Here is a 21,075-nt window from a genome sequence, read left to right on the forward strand (position 1 = left end):
GTCTACCATAGTGACCGTATTCTATTTTAATCACCTCTCCAAAGACTTTGTCTCCTAATGAGGTCACATTCTGAGTTACTGGAGGTTAGGACTTCAACATATGAATGTCATGGAGTGGGGAGGACACAGTTCAGCCCATAACAAGGATCACACGTCCCAATTTCAAAAATTACTACCAAGTGACTATAACTGAAACAGTGTGGTACTGACATAAGTATAGACATATAAACCAGTGGAATAAAACTGAAAGTCCAGAAATAAACCCAAATATCAGTGAGCAATTGATTTTTCAACAAGGGTGCCCAGACTATCCAGTGGGGTAAGACTAGCCTCTTCAAGTGTTGCTGGGATAGCTGGATATCCAAATATAAAAGGATGAAATTGGACCCCAACCTCACTACTTATACAGAAATCACCTTGAAACAGGTCAGTGAACTAAATATAAGAGCAAAAACTATAAAGCTATTATTAGAAACATTGGAGTAAATCTTCATGATCTTGGATTTGGCAATGGATTTGTAAACTTGACAGCAAGGGCACATGCAATAAATGAAAAAAATAAATAAATTTAGGGGTTATGGGCGGTGCAGTTGGTTAAGCGTCTGACTTTTGATGTTGGCGCAGGTCATGAGATGGAGCCCCACGTCAGGCTCTGCACTGAGCATGGAGGCTGCTTGGGATTCTCTCTTTCCCTCTCTCTCTGTCCCTCCCCCACTTGCATGCTCTCTCTCTCTCTCTCAAAATAAATAAATAAACATTAAAAAAATAAATTTGACTTTATCAGATTAAAAACCTTTGTGCATCAAAGGATAGTATCAAGAATATTAAAAGACAACCTACAGAATGGAAGAAAATATTTGCAAAACGTGTATCTGTTAAGGGCTTAATATCCAGAATAGCTAAAGAACACTTGAAAGTCAACAATAAGAAGGGGCACCTGGGGGGCTCAGTCGGTTGAGCGTCCAACTTCAGCTCAGGTCATGATCTCACTGCTCGTGAGTTCGAGCCCCACATCGGGCTCTGTGCTGACAGCTCGGAGCCTGGAACCTTCTTCGGATTCTGTGTCTCCCTCTCTCTGTCCCTCCCCTGCCTGCACTCAGTCTCTGTCTCTCTCTCAAAAATAAATAACAAAAAAATATATTTTTAAAAATAATTTAAAAGAAGAAGATGCACGATCCAATTTAAAAATGGGCAAGAGAACTGAACAGAGATTATTTCAAAGAAGATATACAAATGGCCAACAAGGATGTGAAAAGATATTCAAAACCATTTGTCATTAAGGAAATGCAAATTAAAACCACAGTGAGATACCACTTCATACTTACTAGAATATTTTTTTTTTAAAGGAAAAGAGTATCTGATGATGAGGATATGGAGAAATAGTAACCCTCGTACATGTACATTGACAGTGAGAATCTAAAATGGTGGGACACGGTGGAAAATAATTCTGCTATCCCTCAAAAAAGTTAAACACAGTATTATCATCTGACCCAGCAGTTTCACACCTGAGTATAGACCCAAGAGAAATAAAAATATATGTACACATAGAAACTTGTACATGAATGTTTACAGCAGCATTGTTCATAGAGCTAAAGGCTGGAAACAACCCAATTATCTATCAACAGATAAATGGACAAATCAGTGATGGTATATCCATCCAATGGAATATATTCAGCCAGGAAAAGGAACAAAGTTCTCACACACACTACAAATTGGGTGACCCTTGAAAACACGCTGAGTGAGAGGAGCCAGACGTGAAGTTCACATATTGTATGATTCCATTACGTGGGATGTCCGTGACCGGCAAATCCAGAGATAGAAAGCAAAGCAGTAGTTGCCAAGGGATGGAGGAGGGGAGATTGAGGAGTGATCCCTTGCTAGGTATGGGATTTCTTCAGGTGATGAAACGTTTTGAAACTAGAGAGAGGTGGTGTTTGCATAACATTGTGAAGGCACCAAATGCCACTGAATTGTGTACTTTAAAATGGCTAATTGTGGGGCACCTGGGTGGCTCAGTCCTTTAAGCATCTGACTTTGGCTCCAGCCATGACTTCGCAGTTTGTGAGTTTAAGCCCCGCATCAGGCTCTGTGCTGACAGCTCAGCGCCTGGAGCCTGCTTCAGATTCTGTGTCTCCCTCTCTCTCTGCCTCACCTCCACTTATGCTCTCTCTCTCAAAAAATAAATAAATTAATTAAAGTACTGGCAAAAAAATAAACAGCCAGTCTCATTTTAGGACAAAATTACTTCCTTTTCCCTTTTCCTCATATCTTTCTTCCCCAAAATACATATTTTTCCTTGCTGTGCAAATTTGTTTTCCTTATTATTTTCAGTAGTCTTAATTATATTCTTAATTCTTAAAAACCTTAATGCCTAGTGGAAACTAAGTGGTAAGCAATTGTGAATTGTTACACCAGAATCTTACTTGGAAAAGACTTAGATATCCAATGAATTGAACCAAATTTATTATTTAACCTAGAAAAACTTCAAAGTTTGAAATAATCAAAGATTTTGGAAGCTCTTTAAAAGCATACATACAGGGGTACCTGGCTGGCTTGGTCAGTAGAGTGAGTGACTCTTAATTTCGGGGTTGTGAGTTTGAGCCCCGTATTGGGTGCAGAGATTACTTTAAGAACTAAAATCTTTTTTAAAATGTTTATTTATTTTTGAGAGACAGAGAGACAGAGCACTAGTGGGGAGGGGCAGAGAGAGAGCGAGACACAGAATCTGAAGCAGGCTCCAGGCTCAGAGCTCTCAACAGAGAACCCAACGGGGGGCTCAAACCCACAGGCTGTGAGATCATGACCTGAGCCGAAGTCAGATGCTTAACCATCTGAGCCACCCAGACGCCCTTAAAAAATTTTTTTTGATGGTTGATTGTATGTTATGTGAATATAAAATATAAAAAATAATGTGCTAGTGGCTCAGCTAGTTAAGCGTCCAACTTCAGCTCAGGTCATGATCACATGGTTTGTGGGTTTGAGCCCTGTGGCAAGCTCCGTGCTGACACCTCGGAGTCTGGAACCTGCTTTGGATTCTTGCCTCCCTCTCTCTCTGTCCCTTCCCTGCTCAGGCTCTGTCTCTCTCTCTCTCTCAAAAATAAATAAACATTAAAAATAATTTTAAAAATTAATGTGCTACACACCTTCTCTATCAGTAAGACTTATAACAAACATATGTATGTATATACATGCTGGGCACATAGCTACATATCTATCTATATATATATTTACACACATATACATGAGTATAAATAAATACATAAATGTGTGTGTATACATCTTCCATATTGTAAGTTTTTAAAATTTGAACCATTCTAATAGGTGTGTAGTGGTATCTCATTGCAGTTTTAATTTTTATTTTCCTAACGACTAATGATGTTGAGTATCGTTTCATATGTTTATCTTCCATCCATGTATCTTTTGTAATGACGTGTCTGTCCAAATCTTTAGCCCATATATATATATATATATATATATTTTTTAGCCCATATTTTTTACTGAGTTGTCTCTTTTTTCATTTTTGAGTTTTCAGAGTTCTTTGTATATCTGGTCACCAGTCTTTTATCATGTATGTGTTTTGCAAATATTTTCTCCCACTCTGTGGCTTGTCGTTTTATTTTCTTCACAGTGTTTTCCAAGAACAGACATTTTTAATTTTGATGAAGCTAAATTTATCTCTCTTTCTTTCTTGTTTATTGTCTGTGCTTTTGTTCTAAGAAATCTTTGCTCTTTTTTTTTTTTAAGATTTTTTTTTAAGTAATCTTTATGCCCAATGTGGGGCTTGAACTCACCACCCCAAGATCAAGAGTTTCATGCTCTGCTGACTGAGTTAGCCAGGTGCTCCTAAGAAATCTTTGCCTAACTCCAAGTCTTAAAGAATTTATATTTTTATTTTTTTCCTAGGGATTTTATAGTTTTAAGATTTTACATTTAGGGGGGCCACCTAGGTGGCTCAGTCAGTTGAATGGCCAACTCTTGATTTCAGCTCAGGTCATAATTTCATCGTTTGTGAGTTCGAGCCTCGTATTGGGCTCTGTACTGATTGGGATTTCTCTCTCCCTCTCTCTCTGCTCCTCCACCCCCAAATATATAAATATTTAAAAGAAAGATTTTACATTTAGGTATTTGCCCAATACAATTTTATAATGCCTTTCCACTTAAAATGTTTACTTATTTTTGAGAAAGACAGAGAGGCAAGTGTGGGAGGGACAGAGAGAGGGGGACATAAGATCCAAGTGGATTTTGCGCTGACAGCACAGAGCTGGAAGTGGAGCTCGAACTCATGAACCATGAGATCACGACCCGAGCTGAAGTTGGACGCTCAACCAGCTGAGTCCTTCAGGCGCCTCCCTCCTTTCCACTTAAATCAGAGTGGCTTCTGCCGTCTGCAACAGAGAACACGGGCTCACGTGGAAACGATGGTGTTGGTGGTGATGGCACGGTGTCAGCGGTCTGGCGGCTGGGGGGCTGGGACAGTGGTGCTGGCGGCTATGATTTGACGGTAGTGCTGGTGCTGGTGAGAATAACGGAGACGAGGGAGGTGTTGTTGATCAGTTTCTAGGTGAAATCCTGCTGCGGTACAAAGTCTACAGCAACCCTGTCCACTCTAGACAGAGTTGCGCTGTGTCACCAACGTATCCCTTCCCCTTCAAGATCCATGCCTATTGCAGACTCCAGCTTGACAACAATTTCTCGTAAAACGGGAGAGATGGAAAGTTAGGTGGCCTTCGACGCCATTCTCAAACACGTGCTGTGGACGCACTTGTCCAAGTTTTCAGAAGCACTCACTCGTCTCCTGGTGCCTGCTGCTGCACTGTCAGTCGTAGGAAAAAACTGAAAGCAGCCTAAATGTCGGTCAATAGAAGAATGGTGAAATTAATGCTGATAGATCCGTACTGTGGAATATCACGGGGGGTTCAAGCAGAATGAGATCGGTCCTTATGGACCCCCACGGAGGGGTACCCAGGATGTATTACTGATTCCAAAATCCAAATCGCAGCAAAGAGGATCCCATTAAAAAAAAAAAAAAAAAAAAAAAAGCGTAGGGGCACCTGGGTGGCTCAGTCGGTTGAGCTTCTGACTTCGGCTCAGGTCATGATCTTGCGGTTTGTGGTTTCGAGCCCGGCATTGGGCTCTGTGCCGACAGCCTGCTTCAGATTCTGTCCTTCTCACTCTGCCCCTCCTTTGCTCTCATGCTTTCTCTCTCTCTCAAAAATAAACATTAAAAAAAAATTTTTTTTAAGTATATACAGATGTATGTTTGTACATGCAAAGAAACTGTCTGGAACTACACTCAAGAAACTATTAACAGTGGTATCTCCAAAAGACACTTTTCACTTAACATGCTTCGGATCTGTTTGAATACATTGCCTTGAGCAGTTACTACTTTAATCTAAAAATAAAACACACACAGTCGCACATACAAGGTGAGGCGGGGTGAGACGATTCCCTTTATTTTAGAAATACAAGAATGGAGGCATGGGTGAGGGGCTGTCCCGACTTGCCCAAGTGGGTGGCTCAGGGAGCCAGAGGGAGGGACTGGCTAGACAGGAGTCCTCCTGAGGAGTCCCTCTGTCTGGTCTTCCAGCCACGGCCCCGCCTCGCCTTCTTCAGAAGCCAGGAGTCTGCCCTCCTTGACTGTTCCAGGGCAAAGCTGACCTCTGACGGTTGCGCAGCCACGGAAGTGGTGACGAGAGCCTAGAGCCTGGGCCGGACCCTCATCAGCTTTGCCTCTGGTCTCCTTCTGCGGACTTTCTCATCTCCCCATGTCCGGGACCCCAGGGAATGGGGACCCACCCGCCCCGTGAATGCTCCCTGCTGGTCGAGGTGGGAGCTGAGCTGAATGGGGACTAAGGATGAGGAAGAGACAAGGGCCACTTCTTGACACGTGACCTGCGTCAGCATCGCCTGGGAATTGTATTAAGGATGCTGACCTCCTAAGCTCCAGTGAATCTGAATCTCTAAAAGAAGGAAAGCGAAGCCTAGGTTTGATAAGATTTGGCTACAGCAAATACTATGTGCGATGCAGGGCAAAGCTGTAAAGCTCAACCCTGAGGTGCTTTAAAAAAAATACCGGTGCCCAGGTGCCACCCCAGAGTCCCTGATTTAATCCATCTCGAATGTGGCCTGGGCATTGGTGTATTTTTTAAAGCACCCCCCCAAATCGCCAGCCTTCCTTTCCAAGGACTTCGGAACCTCTGGGCTTGGAAGTTGGCGTTTGGATATTTTCAAACCTCACGGATGATTCCAATGAGCCATTGATGTGGTCCTCGGACTAACCGCCTCTGCCTTACCTGGGGGCCTGTTAGAAATACAGAACCGCCAGGGCACCTGGGTGGCTCAGTCGGCTAAGTGTCTGACTTCAGCTCAGGTCATGATCTCACGGTTCGTGGGTTCGAGCCCCGCGTCGGGCTCTGTGCTGACAGCTCAGAGCCTGGAGCTTGCTTCTGATTCTGTGTCTCCCTCTCTCTCTGACTCTCCCCTGCTCACGCTGCCTCTCTCTCTCAGAAATAAATAAACATTAAAAAAAAAAATACAGAACTGCCAACCTCCAATCTCCTGAGACCTCCTGGGTCAGAACATGCATTTTATCAGGACTTGCATGCACGTTATAGTTGGAGAAGCTTAAAAGGACTTCACCGCCAAACGGCCAGCACAGTGGGTGCCCACGTCAGGGTAACCTGGCAGTTTAAAAACAAAATCCTCTTGGGCACCTGGGTGGCTCAGTCAGTTAAGTGTCCAACTTCGGCTCAGGTTATGATCTCACAGTTCATGGGTTCGAGCCCCGCGTCGGGCTCTGTGCTGACAGCTCAGAGCCTGGAGCCTGCTTCAGATTCTGTGTTTCCCTCTTTCTCTGACCCTCCCCTGTTCATGCTGTCTCTCTCTCTCTCTCTCTCTCTCTCTCAGAAATAAATAAAAAACATTAAAAAATAAATAAAAATAATAAAAAATAAAAAAAAAAATCCTCTTGCCTAGGCAGCACCCAGGCCACTTAAAACCTGGGCGTCAGGGTGCCTGGGTGTCCCAGTCGGTCAGGCCTCCAACTCTTGATTTCGGCTCAGGTCATGATCTCATGGCTCGTGGGTTTGCGCCCCGTGTCAGGCTCTGCGCTGACAGCTGGGAGCCTGCTTGGGATTCTCTCTCTCTGCCCCTCCCCCGCTCTAGCGTGCTGCCTCTCTCTCTCAGAATAAAGAAATAAACTCAAAGAAATATTTTAAAAATCTGGGCATCTGTGGTTTTAAAGGTCTCCAGATGATTCCAGTGTACAGGACCGGGTACCCCTTTGTGGGAGACTTAGCTGCGCTGATCAGGGCAGCGTTCGGGCCATAGTCCTTCACCGTCCAGGGCTCCTCCGGGGTGGCCTGGATTTCATTCCGCCTCCTACATCCTGCGATCCAGGGCAGGTGAGTTAAACCCTCTGCCCCCGAACTCCCTCCTCTGGGAGATGGAGATACTAATGGGGCTTCCCCGCACCCCGGATTATTGGAACGGAGTGGGGGACACCAGTTCGTCTGGCTCTGGGAAGCGCTTCCTGTCTGCTCTGGCTTTTCTCACTATTCGGCAGAATTCGCAGGTACGTTCAGCAGAGCACAGAGGGTCAAGAGCAGAGCGTTGGAAGAGAAACCAACCAGGCCAAAGTGTGAAGTGCGGGCCCCTTGCTTAACCCGCGTGAGCCTTGCTTCCTCACCAACAACACGTTAGGAATGATAATAACAGTGCCCACCTCCGGGAGCGCCAGGCTCAGGCCTTGCCCCGCTGAAGGCCATGCATCTCCGCAGATGCAATTCCACACACAGTCCATCGCACAGAGGCTGTTCTATAGAAGGTTTCGCAGGCAATCCGGGGAGAAGGTATTTCATCATGTCCTCAACAGCAGGAATGTTTCCCAAGTGCCCACTGGAAATCTGCCTCTTCGCTCCAAGTCCCTCCGCCCCAGGGGCCGCCCCTTGTCTCCTCAACCTCGTCCAGCCTTTGGAAACCCTTTCTGGAGAGTTCTACAAAGCCACACCCACCCATGTCCCTTAGCAAAACAAGGGCTACCTGCCAGGTACTGAGTGCTTTGCGTGGAGGGGCACCTCGGTGACCCTGGCTTCAGCCCAGGTCGTGATCTCACGGCTCGTGAGTTTGAGCCCTGCATCAGGCAGTGCTGTCACCGCAGAGCCTGCTTGAGATTCGTTCTCTCTCTCTCTCTCTCTCTGTCTGCCTCTCCCATTCGGAATTCACAGCCATCCTAGGAGATAGATCTATTGTGATGCCCATTTTATGGGTGAGGAAACTGAGGCAGAGTTTGAGTAATTGTCCCAAGGTCACAGGGCTCTTAAGTGTGGAATCGTGTGATTCTAATCCAGGCTGTGTGCCTGTCCCCTTAACCTCTCAGATGTCTTGTGGCCTTTCTTCGGGACTGGCAGGAATTCTAGGGCTCACTCTGTCCACACAGGGTTAGAGCGAGGAATAATCAGAGCTTGTTTCATACCATACGTTCATTTAACAGTTATTTGTTGAGCACCTACTATGTGCCAGATGCCAGGGACACAGGGGTGAGCAAACAAGATGTGGTCCCCGTCCTCATAAAAACTGCCCATTACACTATTCGAAAAGAAAGAAAAAAAGCCCCACTTAAACCAAGAGGGGCACAGGCATCGTTTCGGGACCCTTCCAGCCTTGCTGGGCTGCTTGGCCTGGAGGCAAACCTCCTCATTTCCCCACAATCCACCCACGGAGCTTGGGGGAGACAGCGGGATTGGCCTCTGGGGACAGGCGAGCAGAGTGGGGTGCCCTGGCGGCGGGACCTTGGCCCACAGACGAGCCGCAGCCTCAGCCCAAACCTCAGCAACTTCTCAGCCAGGATCTGGGCACTGCCTGCGACTTCCTCTCTGCCCCTCCCCCCAAATGGTGGTAATTGGTAGACAAAGGAGTTTCAGACAGTTGGGGACCTGCGTCCTTTGAGTCTCTGAAAACATGCTATTATTAATTAAAGACTTTGGCTTCGGTGGGGCCCAGGCCTGCCTCTTTCTGGCTGGGCCTCAGACTTATGTCTCTCTAGTAGTGTCTTCTTGCTAAATTTTTCAGTGTTTTTAACATCAGACTGATGTTACGTATAATTACCAACTTCGCACCCAAATTATATTTGACATGGCTTGTGTGGGAAATTAGACCATTTCAGCGCCTACAAATTCACCTGGGGAAGCCAAGGCAGGCGTGAGGGCGTGCCGAGGGGAAGTAATTTAAATATTACATGTGCCCTCGCGAAAATGCCAAAACTTTTTAAACTGTCAGGAAGAATTCCTTCTCCCCCTCAACTTGTCTCCCCCTCCCCGACTCACTGAGTGCACGGAGGGTCGGGAAGCCAGGCTCTGTGTGTGTGGGGGCTGTGGGGAGCCCTTCCCACTGGGGGGCACTCACACGGTGGCCTGGGTGGCAGGGGAGGGGCCTCCAGAATTGCCCTGGGGGGTGGGGGGCCCTGGTGACACCTCCCTGGGGAGGGTCCGTTGTAGTGCTGTAGGTCAGTCTGATTGCCTGCCTTTCTCTCTCTCTCTCCCGCCTCTGACCCATCTGTCCGGTGCTAAAGGCAAAGAAGTCTCCCCCCTTCTCACCCCTGCCCTGGACAGAGTTGGGGAGGCAGGAAGATCATGGTCACAGTACCCAGATCCCAGGCTGGAGCTCCATGGGCCGCTCTAAGCAACAGAGGCCCCTTTGCGCCAGACAGGCCCTCAAGGGCTTTTGCTTTGTCATTTCAATCCAACAAGTCCAGAATGTCTACCACGTGCTAGAAATTAGGGATCCGGAGAAGAATAAACCTCATTCATTCATTCATTCATTCAGCCAGCAAATGCCCGATGAGCACCTACATGTGCCAAGCACAGGGTATGCACTGGGAATCGAGATATTAGAAAGATTCATGAATTCATTCATTTGTCCGTTTGATAGGTACTGAGAACCTACCATGTGCCGGGCTCTGTGCTGGGCCACAGAGATGCGGTAGGCTGTGCCAGCCCTCGGGGGCTCCCTGTGAAGCGGGGAGACAGACTTCTAGGCAAATAGTGGGTTAGTTACTGAGTTGATGAGGCTGGAAGGCCAAACCCTGCCTCAGTTGTCCCCTTGCTGATGGCGGCTGCCCGGTTGAGGGAGGAAGATCCTGGGAACGTGTGAGCATTGTCACCTGGACCCGTGAGTCTGAGGACAGGGCAGGGCTTGGCAGCTGCTAGGCCCCGCCCATCCTGGCCCTGAGATCCATGGCAGGGGGGCGGGGCAGGGAGATGCGACGTCCAGGGGACACACCTCCTCTTTCTTCCCTTCTGAGATGGACAGCTGGTCTACCACCTGCATGAAGGTGTCCTCGGCTACTGCAGAGGCAGTGGTATGAGAGCAGAGGACCCCCCTCTGCTGCCCCTCTTACCTGTGTCCGGGAAGGTGGGGGACCCGAGAGGAGGCCACCAGAAGCAGGGACCCTCCGCCCAGCTTACGGGGCTCCAGGGAGATGCGGGGCCTCACAGCCTGCCAAGATCTTGGAAGGTCCCTGGAACCCCAGTGCTGTGTGAGCACAAGGCTTAGAAATGGGGCTGGCAGCATTCTTGGTGGGCCACCTGGGAAATCTAAACTGAGACATCAGCTTCTGCCCCCAAGGTTTCCTGGCTTCTTTGCTCTCTATTCCCTGATAGGCTTTTCTCCCCTCTCGTCCAGGGGGAAGGGCAGTCAGTGCTATTAGCCTGCCATTCAAGACGTTCATGATCTCTGCAATGACTGCTTTCCGAACACACGACCACCCTACCTTTCTTTCATCCCACAAGTGCTTAGTGTGGCCTTCACAGTCCCGCCTCCTGGTGGTGGGGATCTGGGTCCCTCCCTTGAATGTGGACACGATGGCAGTGACACTGTGTGACTCCCGAAACTAGGACATTAAAATTCCACACACTTCTGTCTTGTTCTCCTGGGACACTAGCCTTCGGAACCCGGTCACCATGCTGTGAGAAACCCCAGCTTGTCACATGGAGAGGCTGCAGAGAGAGAGAGAGAGAGAGAGAGAGAGAGAGAAAAGTGATGCAAGAGCCCATCTGAGGTCCCAGCCAAAGCCAGATGGGTGAATGACAAGCCTTCCATGATTCCAGCTTTTGGGTCTTCCAGACGAGGCCGTAGAATCACGGAGCAGATCCCTCCCGTGCCCTGTTCAAATTCCTGCCCCACACAGTCTGGCTGTTTTATGTCATGAAGTTTTGGGGGTGGTGTGTTATGTAGCCATAGTTTCAAGAACAATTTTAGTCTCTTCACTGCTCCCCCTGCCTGGAGTGCCCTTCCTTCTTCACTTTGCTGGCGAATATCTGACTCTTCTTTAAGAAGTAGCTCAAACTGGGGCGCCTGGGTGGCTTAGTCGGTTAAGCGTCCGACTTTCGCTTAGGTCATGATCTCACGGATCGTGGGTTCGAGCCCCGCATCGGGCTCTGTGCTGACTGCCAGCTCAGAGCCTGGAGCCTGTTTCGGAGTCTGTGTCTCCCTCTCTCTCTGACCCTCCCCTGTTCACGCTATCTATCTTTCTCTCTCCTAGAAATAAATAAAAATTAAAAAAAAAAAAAAAAAAAGAAGTAGCTCAAACTCTGGCTGAGAGCCTGGGAAGGCTCCACCTCCTCCTCCAGGAAGACTTCCCTGACATCCTACAGCAGGTGGGGTGCTCTTCTGTTTCCCAGCAAGGCCCATCTCACCGATTTCTTCTTCTTCAGTGGTCAGCTTTCCCCACCGGCCTGTGAGCTTCTAGCGAGCAGGCTTCAGGTCCCGTTCTTCCCAGGCTCCCTTGCCTCCTGCCCCAGGCAGCACCAGCTGCGTCTGGCAAAGGCTTGTTGGACTGATGGGAAGGCACAGAGCATGCACGCAGTTCCAGGGAGCCCGGTGGTCTTTCCTTCAAGTTTGGATGCCGCCCCGCCTGAATCCCCCGAGCTCCCATTGTAGGGAACACTTTTGTACACGAGGGCCTGATTTGGACTCTGAGTGACCTGGGGCTGGGCGTTTCCATGTCCAGGCCTCCGTATCCCCCCTGTGACATGAGAATGGTGGATGAAGAGGAGGCTGGCGATCCTTCAGCTCGTTTGCTCTGGGATCCCCCGGGAGGGGTGGCACAGCCTCCCTGGACAGACCCCGCAGGGATAGTAACGGGACCAGGGAACGGGGCAGGGCTGGGTTTGGGAGGGAAGTTCTGTCTGGCCATCCTGGCTCCTTTGCGTGGGCTTTGTGTGAAGTCTGGTGACACAGAACGAAATGGAGCCCTGGGGGCTGACCTGGGGCACGACGGAGGGTCTGCTCGGAGGGCAGAGCCAGGACCGTCTCAGGGCAAGACCAAAGGCCTGGAGTCTGCCTGCCTGTGAGTCCTGCTTCTCTTCCTCACTCGTGTGACTCAGGCAAATCACTCAGCAAGTCTCAGTGTCCTCATCTGGAGAATAGGGTAGCAATAAAGCCACCGCCATGGGGACCTGCTCGGGGGATTTGACGAGTGAGGCGGCATACACCAAGGGCTGGCCATCAATGCAATAGAAGCTACTACTGATGAGAGCTTGCCAAGTGCAATGGGCTAGGTGTTACCTGTTCTCATGATATCCATTCCCCCCCCACCCCCAGGATCCTGCAGGGGTGAATATCTTTATTGCTGTTTCATACGAGAGGGAATGAGGCTCAGAGAGGTGACATGGCTTGTCCAAGGCCACACAGCCATAAAGAGGTGGGGCTGGAAATTCGAACCCAAGTCCACCTGGTGCCAGAGACCTTGTGGTCTCCTGTCCCTGGGAACTTCCATGCAGGGCGGGGCCCAGAGCTGTGACGGCCGATAGCACCCACGAAGAACTAGCCTCAGCAGCGCCCTTGACCGTGATGGCGGGGGAGTACGGCCTCTCTGGGCTCTGCTGCCCACCCAGGTTAAGGCAGATACCCCAACCCCAGGGGCTGAGCCCTGCAGGTGAGGGGATCCCAGAGTGGGCACCAGGGTGAGGCAGTGAGCCTGCCCCATGGGTGGGCATGAAGCTGTCCTCACCCGCAGCTCCGGCGGGCAGAAGCCCGGCCTCACCCTGCCAGGCTGGGGATGGGCGGAGAGGAGTAGCGAGTGCCGTCTCTCCCCCAGTGACTGGTCGTCGGCGGTAACGACGGCCCCACCAGGGCCCTGCCCACCCACGGGCACAGTCCTGCCTGCCGCCACCCTGACCTCAAGGGAGGACAGACCCTCAGCCCTGTAGACACGCAGGTACTCACAGTCACGGCCACAGGCTCACATGTGTGTGCTTACCACACACTTCCTGGGCTGGCATCCCTAGATGCACACGGCCTCGCACGCTCAGGGCCTTGCACACCTGTCCAGGCTCAGTGCTGACTCCTGAGGCCGCCTGGGTGTGTCTACACAGATGTGTGGCAGATCCACGGCCCCTGCTATTCCTCTGCCGTGTGTGTGTGTGTGTGTGTGTGTGTGTGTGTGTGAAATGAAAAAGGTGGGGCAGGGTCTTCAGAAGCAGAGGGTCTCAGAGCTGAGGCTGCTCTAAAAGCCACATTCAGAATGTTCTGAGGCTCATTCAGTCCTGATGACACACCCTCCTGTCAGGTAGTGAGGTAGTAGCTCCTATGTTCCTCATTTCAGCAGCGATGAAACTCAGAGGGCTCAGAGAGGTTAAGTAGCTCACCCAAAGTCACACAGCTGGGTTAGAGGCAGGCAGCTTGGCGACTGCCCCAGGCCTTCCTCACCAGGTGATGCTGAGATCATGGTGTGGCCCTTGGTGTCCTCCATGGCCAACTCCCCTGCTTGGCATCCCCCCACCCCACCCCCCACCCAGGGTCCCCAGCACTTCAACCATCTATGCCCATTTAAACACACTGTGAATTTAGCTATTTGCTGGTCTGCCCCCTCCTCTCCCCATCTGCCTCTCTGCCCCCCCAGCAATGTAAGCCCCACAGACTTACAACCAAGTGTCTGTCTTGTCTCCTCTGCGTTCCCAGGGTCCTGACACATAGTAGGGGCTCAACAGGTGTGTGCTGCACAGTGTATAAATGAACAGGGTCTTCCAGCTGGACATGCAGGACAGACTGCCGTTCCGGGCCCTGAGGGCGGTGGCGGGTCGGGGCGGAGGCAGGGGGCTGCGGCCACTTGCAGGCTGGAGATGACATTCTTGGCTCCTTCGTTCCTCTCCTGGGGTGTCTCTCGGTGGGAGTGCAGACATCTGAGCTGTGGCTGGTGGGCCTGGCCCGGGACTCCTGAGCCGGGGACTGGGTGTCCTGAGGCGGCCCTTCCTGTTCTTTCTCCCAAAATGGCCTCCAGGCCTGGAGCGGGGTGGCCTCTTGGGTGCACACGGGTCCCAGGCAGCGCCCAGAGAGGTGGTAGACCCCTGCTCCCGGCTGCTTCTCTCGACTCCATCCTGCCCCACGGCCCCACCAGCCCGGCCAGGCCCCCCGTGCCCCCGCCTACCACTAGGTGGCACCAAGTGCCAAGTGCTCTAACAGTGGGGAGCTGCCCTCCCCCCCCCCCCCCCCCCCCCCCCCCGCCCCCAGGGCTCAGGGGCGGGACCGTGGAGGTTGGTCCTAGAATCACCCATTCTGACACTGGCCGGGCATCCTGCCCTTGAATGGTGGATCAGCCCCTAAATGCCGAGCTCTGGGCCAATGGGTTTCCGTACGTCGCCTCGCATTTCCCCCACAAGCCTCGCAAAGGCCTGAGGAGGTAGATACCATCCTTGCCCCATTTTACAGATGAGGAAACCAAGGTGCAGAGAGGTTAAAGCAATGGGTCCGAGTCACATAGCCAATAAGAAGCAGAGCCAGGTTCTTGTTCTTCACCGTTGTTTCCTTAAAGCTGTCTCATAAGGGCCAGTGTCCTCCTGCGTGAACCATGGGGTCGCAGAGCAGGCCCGAGGCTCTGAGGAAGTCTACAATGGGGGGGAGGTTGGCTCAGGGGTCAGGGGCAAGTGTGGAGGGGGAAGCGAGGGCCTCGCAGCAGGATGGAGGGTGGGGAGCTCCTCCCTGATCCCCCAGCAGCTGTCCCACCCAAGGGCTAGGAGGCGGTCAGGCCTTGGAAGGGAAACCGAGGTGGGGAGCCTGGCCCAGCTCCCCTAGGGGGCCAAGAACAGCTGGGAGGAACTTGGGGGGTGGGCGCAGGATGGAGGAGGAGTCATCCCAGATGTTACAGGCAGTGCTGGTCCATATGGTGCTGAAATTCAGAAGCCCTATCGGTGACTGTGCAGAGGCTGCAATGGGTCAGGCCAAGACCGGGGGCCCTGGCTCTGGTGGGGTTATGGGGCTCCCAAATGTGGGAAGCTGGGCCTGCCTGGGGGGCTTTGGGGGAACAGAGCAGGATGGGCCACAGGCCAGATGTGCCTGGGGCTCTGATGTGCTCTAGCCTTGGCCCACGATGGCAGCCAAGTGGCAGCGTCCATCCATCCATCCATCCTTCCATCTATGCATGGATAGTGGCAGATACTGAGGACACTGCAGTGACCAAAGCCAATAAGATCCTTGCCTCCTCGGGTCTTATGCTCTAGTTTGAGGCAATAAACAAGTAAATGTGAAACAGAGACAGAAGACAAAAAGTAACGGAGAGTCTCATTTAGATTGGGCAACCCGGGAGGACGTCTTGGAGGAGGCAGTATTTGATGGAAAGGGCCAGAAAAGACTTCAGGCAGGTGGAAGAGCAGGAACCGAGACTCTAAGGCAGGAGCTTAGGGGCTGGAGGAAAGGAGCAAGAATCAGTGGTTCTGCTGCAGGGTGAGCAAGGGGATGGGGGGGAGAGGAGGGGCCCCCTGGGGTGCACAATGTTCCTTGGGTGGCATGGAATGTACTTGGAGACTATTAGACAAGATGTGGTTTGCGTTTTGGAAGATCACACTGGTTGATGTTGGAGAACGGATTGCAGGGGTAAGGGTGGGGCAGAGAGCCCAGCCCAGGGACCCAGGGGCCCCGTCTGGAGACTAGCCAGTTGGATACAGTGGGAAGGACACTGAACCAGAACTCTGGGCCTCTGCCCTGGATTCTGGGCCTGACCGCATCGCTCCCTGGTTGGGTGACCAGAGTCAATCACTGTCCCCCTTTGAGCTTCAATGTCTTTACCTGCAAGATGGAGACAACAGCTGCCTCCCCCCCCAAGTTCACCGGGATGCGGTGAAGGTCAGGGCCAGGGCTGGGGCGGGACAAAGGGCCAGAGCTTTATGAACCATAGGGTGCTGAGGGTGAAGCTAGGAAGTAGGAGGTCCCTGAGCCTGGCGCTACTTTGGGAGACAGATTTTTTTTTCCTGGGAGGAGCCGATACGAAGATGACAATGTGGTCAAAATCATCACTGGGGGGTCTGCCCCCACCCCAGTTCTCGGGGACCGGCTGACCCCCAGAGGCTGCCGGCACCCCTCCCCCACCTTGTGTCCCTCAATCGTTTTTTCCCCCTTGCATCTCCTTTTTAAAATAAAAACGCCGGCCGCTCGCGGCTCACTGATGTTTATGCCTCAGTAATACATTATGTATTATTTTGTTTTAAGCACAGCTTTTGCATCCTGACAGTAACAATAAAATGTGACTATGGGATTGCTAATACAGACAGACTAATGTTTCCATCGCCCGCCTCTTTTTTTTGCGTCCTAAGCACTTTTGAAAAGGCTCCTTTTATATTCCTAATAAAATTATAGCAAAATACATCGATTTACTGGAAAAGAGTTTAGGGTCGGGGTTGAGTTTTCTTTCTCCCCCTCCCCTTTGTGTGGGCTTCTTTCTTTCCCCCCCAAAGGCTGATGAATATTCCAAATCAAAGCTTCTAAGTGCTTTTTGACCTGGGCCCCAGGTTGCGTCCCCCGCTGTCGGACAGCCGGACAGCTGTGCCGCTCTCCTGGCCCCCAGCCAGCCTCGGGGCAGGGGGTGTGCATGTGTAAGCATCCTGGGTGTTGGGGAGTGGGGGTGTGTCTGTGTCTGTCGGGGCGTCCGGGTGTTGGGGTGTGTGGGGCTGTGTGTAAGGATGATTGTGGACTGACTGTGTGCTTGAGTGTGTGTGCTTCACCCATGTGAACGTTTCTGCGTGGGAGGGCGGGGGCTCGTGAGTGTCGAGGGGTGCATCTGTGTGTTACACTGTTGGGGGGCCCTGAGGGCGGCATGTGGTGAGCGTTGGGCCCTGGGGTGTCTGCGGGTTAACGGGTGTGGGGGCAGGAGCCTACTTGGGGGACACTGGGGTCACCGAGTGTCCCAGTCGGGTGTGTGGGGACGGTGCGGGGTGGGCTGACCGGTGCCAGCTGAAGTCAGGGACAGTAGCTGTATGTGGTTCTCTCCCTGTGGGGAATGGGTATTGCCTGTGTCCAAAGAGACCACACATCGGGAGTCATTCTGCATCTGGAAAACGGGGTCTCGCCCTAGCTGGCCACTCCTTCCTTCTCATGTAGCATGTGTGCATGTGAGTGTGTGAGTGTGTGTGTGCGTGTGTGTGTCTACACAGGGCTCTGTGGGTACGGGCGTATGGGAACGAGTCAGTCAAGCGGTTCCGTGGGTATAAGGGCCACCACCAGCTGGCATGGCTGTGCCAGGCTCAGGGGCTAAGCCAGCAGGTGGACATCAAGCCTCTGCAGTTGGGACAGGTACCCCCCCCTCCCCCAGCTGCAGGTGGCCTCCTGGGCAGCGGTGGTGTAGGGGCAGCAGGAAGGGCCCCAGGCCACTCGAAGGAGGAGCTGTGGATGGCGGGGAGGAGCGGGGACCCTGGGTGGGTGACGGTCCTCACACTCAACATCTTCACCAACATCACTGCCAGGGGCAGCGGGCAGCAGGCAGGTCCTGGTGGGCAGCGAGAGGCGGTGGCCTAAACTGTCTGCCCCAAGGACGCATCTGGGGGCACGACCCAGAATGTGGGGGGCAAAGCCTCTCTAACTCCTTATGTGCTGGTTTCCTGGGGTTAGAATCTACCAGTGTTCACCCTGCCCCCCAAATCAGAAGTCTGGGAAATAAAGAGACCTTCAGACCGTCTCCACCCCGGACTCCCTAGGACCCCCCCTCCCCCACCAGCCGGGGGGGCCGCTTCCTGGGTGTCAAGCTGAGGGAGGACCTGGCAGAGAGCCACGGACCCCTGCCACCCCAGCTTCGGCTGAGCTGAGTGCCCGCGTTCTACCCGCCACTTCAGCTGAGCCTCCCTTCCTCCCCGCCCTCCCCGCTCGCCCTCCCCCCGGAGTATATGTGGATTTGCACGATTCAGAAACAGGGAAGGAGGAAAAAAAAAAAAAAGAATTGGGTTTTGTGTACTAAGCACTTTTGAGGGCAATCTGGGGCCCCCTAATCCTGAGGTTTATAACCTCCCCAGCTAATGCTCTCTGACACTGTGTTTTGATATCATTACTACATTATACTCACAATTTTTGAGTGAAAAAATACAGTACTTAGAAAGTCGAAATTCATAAATAAATTCATGTCAAACCGCACTTAATATTGATTTTGTTAGTGTTCAGATTCAATAATAAGGTACTGCGTGCATGAATATTTAAATATAATCATCATTTCTGCATCTCCTAATGGCCTCTGCTCCTCTACACTCAATTTAAACACAATTTAAAAACTATAATGTATTGAAAAATACTAGGATTTAGCAATAAATCATCATCGGGAGGTTCCAGGCCTCTTATAGGGTGGCTCGATATGGGCTTCTCCGGGGACTGTACAATTAGATTCATGTTTTTAAACTTCTCAATTATCTATATGCCATAATTTTATGTGAAAGTTTGTTTCGCTTCCCCCCCACCCGCCGCCCCCCACCCCTCACCGCCCCCCCCCCCAGCCTCTCTCTGTAGGAAGCGGTAGAATGGCGCTTAAGTGTTCTCTTAACCAGAGTGGAGTGGGGTCAAAGGTGGCCGTCCTCAAACTGAATTAGAGGCCAGGCCTGCCAGAGGCAGCCGGCGCTGAGTCACTTAATCACATTATTTGGGAAAAATATAGGGGGGAAAGAGATAAAATGACTTAAAATGAACTTGCCAAGGAGGAAGTGGAGTTTTTTAGATTTATTTAAAAAGCACTCCTTGGCTTGATGAAATAGACGCAGGGCTGCGGCAGGATGTGGTAAGAGCCTGGCGGAGGGGGTGGGGGGGGGGCTGCGCTGTGGGAGCGGAGGGGCTTCCGCGCTGGTCCCCGGGCCCTGGGCTTTCATGAGGAGCCCCTGGGGGTGTGGGAGGCCCTAGGGTGAGGATGAAGGGGTGCCCTTGGGAGCGGGGGGAGCTGCCGGAGTCCCCTCCTCTGGGGACCTGAAGGCTGGCTGGAGCAGTCGGCTGGGAGGGCAGGGTGTGGCGGGCCCCTGGGGCAGCTGGGGCCTTGCTTGGTGCCCTCATGGGTGCAGGCGGCAGCTGGCGTTGACAGGTGGCTACAGAAGTGGCACAGCAGCCTCGATGGGTGACAGGAATAGACAGGACCCAGAGACCTGGAGGGATGATGCCCACTGGCTCAGAGCGCCCGACCGCCCAGCCGGTCTACCCGGTCTAGCTGGGGTATCATTTACCCCACTTATCAAAGCTCCTACTGTGTGCTGCGTGCTTGCACACAGCTTGCGTGAGCCCCACTATTGCTGTTCAACGTAAGGCACGGTCATGCCCATTTTATAGATGAGAAAGCCGGAGTCAGTGGTGATAAAGCAATTTATCCAAGGTCGCATGGCTGGGATAATAGCAGGATGGGAACCCAGAGCCAGCTCGCTCTAGAACCAATGTTCTTCTTGCAAGAGCTCTGTGCTTCTCTGGGAAGGTGCGGCTGGGATGTGACGGTGATGCTGGGCTTTGGCCTCTGGGATGTTCCAGAACTCGGAGCCATCTGCGGCCCAGGGAGACAGGAACAACATGTGCCCATACGGGGAAAGGGCCAGGGCCTTGACACATCTGGATTCTGGAAACCTAGCTGATCCCTGGACTCTGAGGCCAGGGGAGGGTCGCTGGGGGGGACCCAAGGCCAGACCTCTGGGCTTGTTGCCATGGACACCCTAAGTATTGGACTGATGGTGAGGGAAGCCCTAGGACAGTGGTGTCCCTGAGGCCCCCTCGAACAGACAGGGCAGGCAGCTGGCAGAAGCGGAGACGTCCCCGTTGGACAAAAACACTAGGTCAGGAGCTCTCCCTGGGGAGGGGAGGGCACAAGAGATGTGACACTTTGCTGCTTCACGAGCCCAGAAAGGACGGACAGTCAGGAGGATCTGTGTCACCCCTGGGGGTGTGGTCAGATGCATGGACTCTGGTCCCAACACACATACCCCTCAGTCTCTGAGTCGTCTTCCACATCTGTGAAAGGGGGGGAGAGAGAGAGCACCTACCTGGGCGGCTTGTCATGGGAAGTGCTCGTTAGCAAGGCACATGGCTACAGCAGCACCTGTTATAACGGCATTATCTGGGGTCAGACTTGGGCTCCAGATGCCCGGAGAAAGTAACTTTTTTTTCTTTTGCTCTGCACTGCCCTAGACCCTGTTGGGTGGGTTTGGGGCTGTGGGGCCTGAGTGCCAAAGAACCAGGGCTCTGATTGGGTGAGAGCCAGGCTTCCACGGCACCTGCTGGCTTTTCCACGGGGAACCCCACAAGGCTGTGTCAGCAGGTGGCCCATCCCCAGAACTAGATCCCTGGCGGGGAGTGGGGTCAGGAGACGGGGCATCAGGACCTGACTGCCTGGCCCTGTGGCTCAGCCCCTCTGGCAGCTCACAGCTTCCACACACTCCTGTCGAGGGCATTCATTCATTCCTTCACTCACTCTTTCAGCCAATACCTACTACAATCCAGGCACGGAGCCAGGGACAGGGGTACACGGGCAAACAAGAAGCACTCACGGCCCAAGACGAGCCTCCGGCTCTTGCCGGGAGGACTCCGCCCCGGGTTTTGTCGTCTGTGACACGGGGATCAGTACTGCCTGTTTCAGCTACTTCTGGCTAAATTGTGTGAAATCGCAGAGGCGAACAGGCACACGGTAAAACGGCCCTCGGGTGAGCGACCGTTGTTCTTCTTTCCAATGAATGGACCTGACAAGATGCTCATGGATAGAATTACTTTTTCTGTCTGTGTCCCTGCCAGGCCGAGGCTCCCAGATGGTGAGGGCAGGAGCAGAGGGGAAGCAGAATTAGATACAGGACACTGGGAACGTGGGAG

The 21,075-nt window shown here is 52.2% G+C and overlaps 1 protein-coding gene across 1 annotated transcript in view; it reads left to right on the forward strand.

Moving 5' to 3' along the window:
• Nucleotides 1–17,781, forward strand: part of CUNH1orf127 (chromosome unknown C1orf127 homolog) — a 53,738-nt gene extending 35,957 nt beyond the window's left edge. The window contains 1 exon segment of the mRNA XM_039234960.1: nucleotides 17,579–17,781. Coding sequence (XP_039090891.1) covers nucleotides 17,579–17,781 — 203 coding nt within the window.
• Nucleotides 17,782–21,075: the final 3,294 nt, after the last annotated feature.

The sequence above is a fragment of the Hyaena hyaena genome, unplaced genomic scaffold, assembly GCF_003009895.1.
Source record: "Hyaena hyaena isolate Hyena2069 unplaced genomic scaffold, ASM300989v1 scaffold_94, whole genome shotgun sequence".
Lineage (NCBI taxonomy): Eukaryota > Metazoa > Chordata > Mammalia > Carnivora > Hyaenidae > Hyaena > Hyaena hyaena.